This window comes from Oreochromis niloticus, linkage group LG23 (genome assembly GCF_001858045.2).
Source record: "Oreochromis niloticus isolate F11D_XX linkage group LG23, O_niloticus_UMD_NMBU, whole genome shotgun sequence".
NCBI lineage: Eukaryota > Metazoa > Chordata > Actinopteri > Cichliformes > Cichlidae > Oreochromis > Oreochromis niloticus.
In genome coordinates, this window is record NC_031986.2 from 38,719,302 (window position 1) to 38,726,880 (window position 7,579).

Consider the following 7,579-nt stretch of genomic DNA (forward strand, 5'->3'; position numbering starts at 1 on the left):
TTCAATGCACTGGTTGGTTTAATATGCACAAGCCATCCTCTACCTTGTGTTTTTTTTTTTTTCTTTTTTTTTTTTCTTCAACATACTTTTCCAGGTCCTTGCACTGTCTCAGATGAACCACATTTTGGCAAACACAAATGGGTCCACAGTCTACACGGGTGGAATAACACCAGTTTGTTACCTGTTACTTGTATTGTATTAATCTGCTACTGCGGTTGTAGTTTGTATTGATGTTTATTCATCTCTAATGTGGAACCCTGGCTGCTCACTGCCTTGGCTCGATGCTTCATGTTGCAGTCTTCTGATTTTTGCCAAGTGCTGTAAGGTGAAGATCATACAGTGAGTTTATGCCTTTGTGATTTACACTATCTTTTGTTAGAAGTGAATAAAACCAAACTGAGTAGACCAATTGGTTTACAGTTATGACATTTTGCCACACGGTATGTGCATATGTCAAACACAAATTCTTTGGATGCCTATAATAATATTGGATGTCTGGTTGTGAGAAATGGTCATCATCTGCCTCAGTTTCAGTGCTTTTCCCTATTCTCATGTATGGTTGCTGTCACTGGTATTTACGTACTGTATGTCTGGATTCTAATAAGTGACGTATTGGTAATAAAAATATTTTTTGATCAATTTTTAACATGCTTTCAGAATTCTACAGAAACAAAAGAACAACATTTTTTAAGCATTTCTATGTTACCGAGTAATAAAAGTTTGTGTCTACAGCTTCATTGTCTTTGAGAAATGTTTTCTTCCATAAAGCAGCAGTGGCAGAAGAGGGAAAGTGGCATCATATTTATTTAGCTAATGTCCTGCAGTTGTAAATGTCTGCAAATTAAACAGCTTTACCTTTTTTCTGACCTCTGCATTCTGTTGTGTGATATTTCATCCCAAAGAGTGATACTGTGATTCAAATGTGGATTAAAAACAGAAATTATCTTTGTAATCGATGCAAAGCCATCATATTCGATGCTCAAAGTGAGAATTTTTAATTTTTTTGGTTAACATATGCTAATGACAGTAACATCTTTCAAAAAAGGTGAGACAAGGGCAACATCAGGTGAAATGTTCCCACAGCTAATTAGGTTTATTAGTAATAGGGATGGGTATTTGGGAAAAAAAAAAAAGAAAAAAAAGAGCATCCCCTAGAGAAGTGTTGAGTGTTTCAATAGGCTTAGGAATACTTTGCAAACTACAGCATGCAACCATGCAAGGTGTGCTGCCTCTCTTGGCCCAGGACATTTCAGCAAAAGGGATTTAAAAACGCAAGACTTCCTGGCTAAATGATAACTGAGCTGTTGTCAAATCATTCAAAATTTTATTTGATCTTTTTCTTGGATGGTGTATTCTCCAGGCTAAAAAATACCATCTGGCTTGATCTCACTGTACTGTTAAAAATACCAGCATCTGTGACAGTATATAGGGGCGGTCATGCATACAGCAAGGCCAACTTGTGCATCTGCTAAACAGATTTTGGTATACAACAAATGCTGCCATCTAGATGATGTCTGTTTCAGAGAATGCTTCCTTGGGTCAGTAAGACAATGCAAACCATGTTCTGGCTGTATTATAGTAGCTACATGGCAACCAGCAGTCCAGACCAGTCACCAAAAAAAGAAAAATACAAATTTACAACAGTTTCAACAGTCTCACTTGGAGCATTTGATATGTTGTAAATATCATCTTTTTCCAAAGCATCCAAACCTTTTTTTGGAAACAGCTTTATGAATAGACCTTCTTTTACAATCATTTCCATATGTTTCTGCATACAGTAACAAACCTGGTTTTACTGTATATGAGTGGGGTGTATAAACCAGTTATAAAGATGCCTGTAAAATACCTAGGGTATCTGTAAGCATAATTTACCCTGTCGTGAAGCTGCTTGCTTTTCTGACATGTCCTTCGTGGTGCGGTGGTGCAGAGATGTGATGATCAGACATTTTTGTAGCGTAGTAACACAGGCCCTTCCAAAGTACAGTGGATGCAACATGGTGGGAAGAAGCAGAATGGAAATGTTAATGCAACTTACTTGCTTTAGTCAACACACAAAATATCATGTTTCATGATACTTACGGGCCTATCACACCCTGTATGCAAGACCCTGTACTCCTGGGAACACCATTATGAAATGATTTCCTCTGTAAAGTCAAATATAGAACAGATGTGGCAAAGATTAAATCATAAAGTAATAATACAAGAACAGCTACAGTCATTAGAAAAAGATGACATGAATTTATTGGAAAGTGGAAGAGTAGAGAATGTAGAAACCTTGTTGGGAATTAGGTGTTCTTTTCCAAGGTTTCTTTGTGTTGGCAGAATTTACCGTGTTGGTCGGCGTTTGTGGCTCCTTGACCCCGAGCTGGAGCTGACATGACTGCTGGCTGCCTGAGCTGTTGTCAGGGAGACATGAGGCTGTGGTCTACACTTTGAGAAGCTGTTATTATCACGATACAGACGAGCGTATTGATTAATATCACAATCAACAAGACAAACAATTTTAAAATTGTTTGTCTTTTCATTAGATAGTCTTTTCAGTAGATAGCACAATAATTGTCATTATTGTGCTATCTACTGTACAATATAAAGCGCCTTGAGGCGACTTTTGTTGTGATTTGGCGCTATATAAATAAAATTGAATTGAATTGAATTGAATAAAATTGACATCAACTATTTCCACTCTAAGAATATTTTCCTAGAACTTTAAAATGCCTGATTACCTTTTTGAAGCCACTTCGGTCTGTGGGTTTGGTCTTATAACTTCAGCACAGAATGGGCTACGTATGGTCAGCACAGGCAACTTGCAAAAGAAAAGATTTACTGTCATAAAGTGGACGGTCAGCGCCAATGTGCTTTTCAAACAAAGCATGGCTATTCAAAGATACCAAAGTTGACTTTTGAATCCTGACATATAAAAAAAATCAAAATCAAGGGGCATACCCGTTCAGACTGGTGAATGCAGATGAAATTCACACACACACACACACACACACACACACACACACACACACACACACACACATATGTATACATATATATATATATATATATATATGTATATCTATCTATCTATCTATCTATCTATCTATATATATATCTATATATATATATACAGGTCTAAAATATAAGAGCATAGGCCTGTGGCATGCTAACCACAGAATATTGTATCAGATCGTAAGATTCCCTGCAAAGATGCAGTCACATTCATGAAGAGAGCAAGAGAAAGAAACCCAGATTTCATATATGAACATTTATCATACTGTATATAATAGGCAATTCTAATGATATTAGTACCAGTACACGTGGGAGTAGAAGGAAACATTTAGTATGCAGACTTTCATGATGCCAATCTGGTATAAACAATTTTGTTAAAGAACTGAGTCAGGATATGTGGGGAAAGGTGGAAGAGGAGTTCTTATTTCCCAGAAATAAGTAGAAAGAGTAATCCCCGGTTGTGGGATGAGCTAAGTCTCCACATTACTAGCTCGCTCCCAAATATGTTCAGTGTCCATATCCAAATATCCAAGTAATAACTAGAAACATGGAAGCTCAGAGACAACCACTGAAGCAAATACTCGCTTCAGAGGTTGATTAAATACCTGAGAGCAGAGTTAAATAAACTGTATTTATTCTTTACACCTTGCTTAATTATAATATGTATTCTTTTTTTCTTCATTTAGGTGGAGCTATCATATTATTATTATTATTATTATCATTATCATTATCATTATTACATATTATATCGTACAAAATATATAATAAGATGTTAATAGTCTTGGACTGTATTAATGACATGTAAAAATGTCAAGAAGAGCCTGACCAGCAGACAGTAGAGGGCAGCAGCACGCTAGTGTAGCTACCTCAGAGAGCGCCAGAAGAAGAAGAACAGGGGGCGCTGCAGCTAAATCGCTTTACTTCCGGGATACTGTCAGGATGAGATTGTAGCGTCGGCGCTGAATAAAATCACATTCCAGGTAGGTGTAAAACACCTAAGAAATATTTTTGTAGGTATTTCAGTCAACTCTCAGCACATTATTGTTTTTACACTCGTGCGTACCGGAGATGCGCGGGCTTATTGTCCCTTTTTAAACCGGAAGAAGCAGTAGTTTTATAATAGACAGACTCAGAGATTATATCCATTCACTTGACAGCAAAGAAAACGCTTTAAATGTTGTTCAGATCCAACATTTGTTTGGCTAACAGAGCTGTGGGTGAACTACCTAAAAACAACATAATATTATATCAGCTTTAGAGCTTTTGAAGTCTTTTTATGAACCCAGAAAAGGACCCTGGTTGGCCTGCTACTTTAAGCCTTGACTGTAAGGCTTAATATGTTTAGTAAAATAATGATAAATTCCCCTAGCCACTTTGAGTCAAGTCATGTCACAAAACAGTAGTAACTTTAACCAAAGGGCTTTCCAGTCGTGTAATATTCAGAAATATAATGTGTTTATAATGGGACATTACTGGGTAAGCAGTGCAAAAGACTACGAGGAAACCACAAATAATGAAAACCACATAACGAAGATTGCAGGTACGACAGATCATTTAAGTAGTGGATGAAACGCCCCTACTGGTCTCAACCTCCCCACCGTCTGTGTTTTGCGTGTTGAAATCAGGGTGATGGGGCCAGATGGTGCCCCAGGTCCAGCTGTGCCATGGCGTAAGGTGCTGTGGGAACGCCAGCCTTTTCCAGATAACTACGTAGACCAGCGGTTCTTGGAGGAGTTACGCAGGAACGAGGGCATCCGGCAGTACCGCTACTGGGCTGTAGTGAAGGAAGCCGGATTTGTAGGACAGCAGCTGTCTTGTGTGGCCATTTTTATCACCCTCTGGCTCTACATGGAGCAGGTACTGCTTTGGGTTTTTTTCCCCCCCAATCTTTGAAGGACAAAGTGTCTTTACCAAATGGAGCGGGTTATTAAAGAGCTCTGCTTTCTTCACAGAGTCTGCTGCCGCCTGAGACGTTGCTGTGGTCCAGCCTCATCTGTGCCCTACTGGGTTATGGACTTCATCAAGCCTTGACATCTCGCGTTGAATCATGTGGTGAACCCCGCACTCATCTGGCTGATTTACAGAGTGCAGCCATTTTCCTTTCCTTCACCTTTGGCTTCTCGCCAGTTCTTAAGACACTAACAGAGTCTGTGAGTACAGACACTGTGTACGCCATGTCTGCTTTGATGCTGCTGGCCCATTTGGTGTCGTTTCCTTACGCCCAGCCATCGCCTCCTGGAAGCCTCTCTTTAAATGCAGCTCTGTTTGCCTCAGTGTGCTTAGCCTCTAGGTTACCCGGAGCTCTGCACACTTTCGCCATGCTAAGCTGCGCCCTGCTGGTGTTTGCTCTGTGGCCCTGCCTGCTGCAGACGCTGAGGGAGAACGCCCCTGTCCATTTTACTGGGGTGTGCATGGGAGTTTGCATTGGAGGAATAGTAGGTCTCGGGTCTCAGACGCTGGGTGGAGCTGTGCTCTTAACCCTGGCTTTAGCAAGTGTAACACTGCTCTGTCCTTTCCTGCTTGTCAGGCTGCAGAGGCACAAGGACAACATTCATGGACCCTGGGATGAGGCTGAGATTCGTGAGGACCTGAGCCGCTTCCTTCACTAATAAGCAGCCTAGCACAAGCAGCTCCTAAACAAACTGATATTAAAGGTGTAACTGAATTTTATATGAACCAATTCACTGTCATAGTGCTGGTTTCTTGGTGCTCTGTGCATGTAAAAGGACTAATTTTAACTGTTTTTTTTGTTTTGTTTTGTTTTTATCACTGGTTCATGTATGATTGGAAAGCAATGTCAAACTATTACTCTCTTCCAGGTAGTATGAGGATGGTTTTTAATGTTTAAGCTGCTACGGTTTTGTAATTTACCTCAGAGTTTGTGCGAAAGGTCTCAACTAATAGTATGACTTGTTACAGGATGTTAATGGTTTTCAAATCTCTGTAAAGAAAATGAAATGGCATTGACCTGAATATAAACAAGGGCTGTAATTCCATTTTCCTCAAATTATTTGTAAATATTAGAAGACTTTTAGGATTTCATTGTCTATTTTGGTAATGAGAGTATTTCTTCAGTGTTATTTAATACAATACTACAAGAAGCTGTTTTTACCTGCTCCACACTACAAGCTAAATATAAGACATAGCCTCAGTTTTTAGAGTTACCATGACCCTTGTTCACAAGTCGTCAGCACAGCAGGTTGCTCCTAGTGTTTGATTTGGCAGATTTTTACACCAGGTGTCATTCTTGATTTAAAAGCCCTGGAAGGGATTTGTCTCCTTCCAGGGTTAAACTGGGTTGCGTTCACTTCAACTACTACATAGTGGAGCTACACACCCCATATAATGATAACTTCATGAATCTTGTAAAATATGGTACTTTTTTGGGGGTCATGTTTCAGTTGTTATCAAACTTTCTGTCCTTTACTATTAAGGTGTTTGTAATAAAAAAAAACAAACGACAACAACACACAAAGGGACAATATGTTGTAACATTGTCGCTGTGTTGTGAATTTAAATATGGCCCTAAATATGAAATGTGTCATCAGCACTGAGGTAAGAAAATGTAGACGTTTTCTACAATGAAAAAGATTAAGGTCTTTCATGTCGCCTTCCGTTCAAATCCCAGTCAGTGACGTCACATCCGATGAGCAACACCTGTTGACCAGGTGTTTTCGGTCGACAGAGAGCAGCATGACGGGAGTTTGCCTCCCTAATTTAGTCAAATTTCCATTTGAAAACAACTTTATCCTGATGACCTCCCAGTTTGCTCAGCACACAGTGTGAAACAGACCGGAGTTTCTCTGTTTATTTTTTAATTTTTGTCTCAGATTAAAGAACAACTACATGGCGAAACATTGTCTCCTCTTGCTTCTTGCTTTAAGTGCAACATATAAAAAACAAAAATTTGCTCTCGAAACTACACCAGAACTACTGCTATATGCTGTTTAGGAGCCTCTGTGTTAGCAGCTAATGACCAAATAAGTGAGCTATGACGGTATCAGCGGGCACTAGTGCAGCCGACCTGGCAACAATGCGCAGTGGTCGCTAGGTGTCATACCTTCACTTCTCCTTTCTTCGTCCTGGTGGGACGTTTGACGGCGGGCTTTGCAGCTGGTTTTGACTGCAGTGTTGGCTCCATAAGTCTGAACAGCACAGCAGGTAAGATGTTCAGCCAAGCTGCCTGTAGCTGTGCGGCCTCCTTCGAAGAACCACAGCAGAGTGTGCCGTGGTAACAATGCGTCACAGGTTAAAATGTTTTTGTTTAGTTTTTTTTTTTCCTTTGTCTTCCAGTCGGAGTTTATTTACACACCAGTAAGAAAGCATACACTTCACACACACACACACACACACACACACACACACACACACACACACATATATATAAACTGGTATTATGAACATTATCTTCAAATTGGCTTTGAAGACCATAGCTTTAACTTTACAACTAAAATTATTTAACCACCTTACTGGAGACCACTGCAGCCCCATAAGGTAATTTCTAAGGTTTTGAGTTAGCTGATATTAACACCATGTAGGCCACTGAACCCATAGGAATCTGCTTACACTAATGCTGGTCAAG

General features: G+C 39.7%; 1 protein-coding gene and 1 long non-coding RNA gene across 2 annotated transcripts; one reads left to right on the forward strand and one right to left on the reverse strand.

The window, feature by feature from the left end:
- Positions 1-1,251: 1,251 nt before the first annotated feature.
- Positions 1,252-7,233, reverse strand: LOC102079453 (uncharacterized). The gene is made up of 5 exons (XR_003216425.1): positions 7,058-7,233; positions 2,724-2,803; positions 2,330-2,396; positions 2,080-2,144; positions 1,252-1,970 (listed from the first exon to the last, which is right to left on the reverse strand). It is a non-coding gene; the product is annotated as an uncharacterized LOC102079453 (long non-coding RNA).
- pigc (phosphatidylinositol glycan anchor biosynthesis, class C) lies at positions 3,823-6,852 on the forward strand. The gene is made up of 3 exons (XM_003439902.5): positions 3,823-3,977; positions 4,623-4,854; positions 4,950-6,852. Exons 2-3 carry the CDS (start codon positions 4,627-4,629, stop codon positions 5,604-5,606), a joined length of 885 nt encoding a protein of 294 aa, XP_003439950.1. The 5' UTR covers positions 3,823-3,977; positions 4,623-4,626; the 3' UTR covers positions 5,607-6,852.
- Positions 7,234-7,579: the final 346 nt, after the last annotated feature.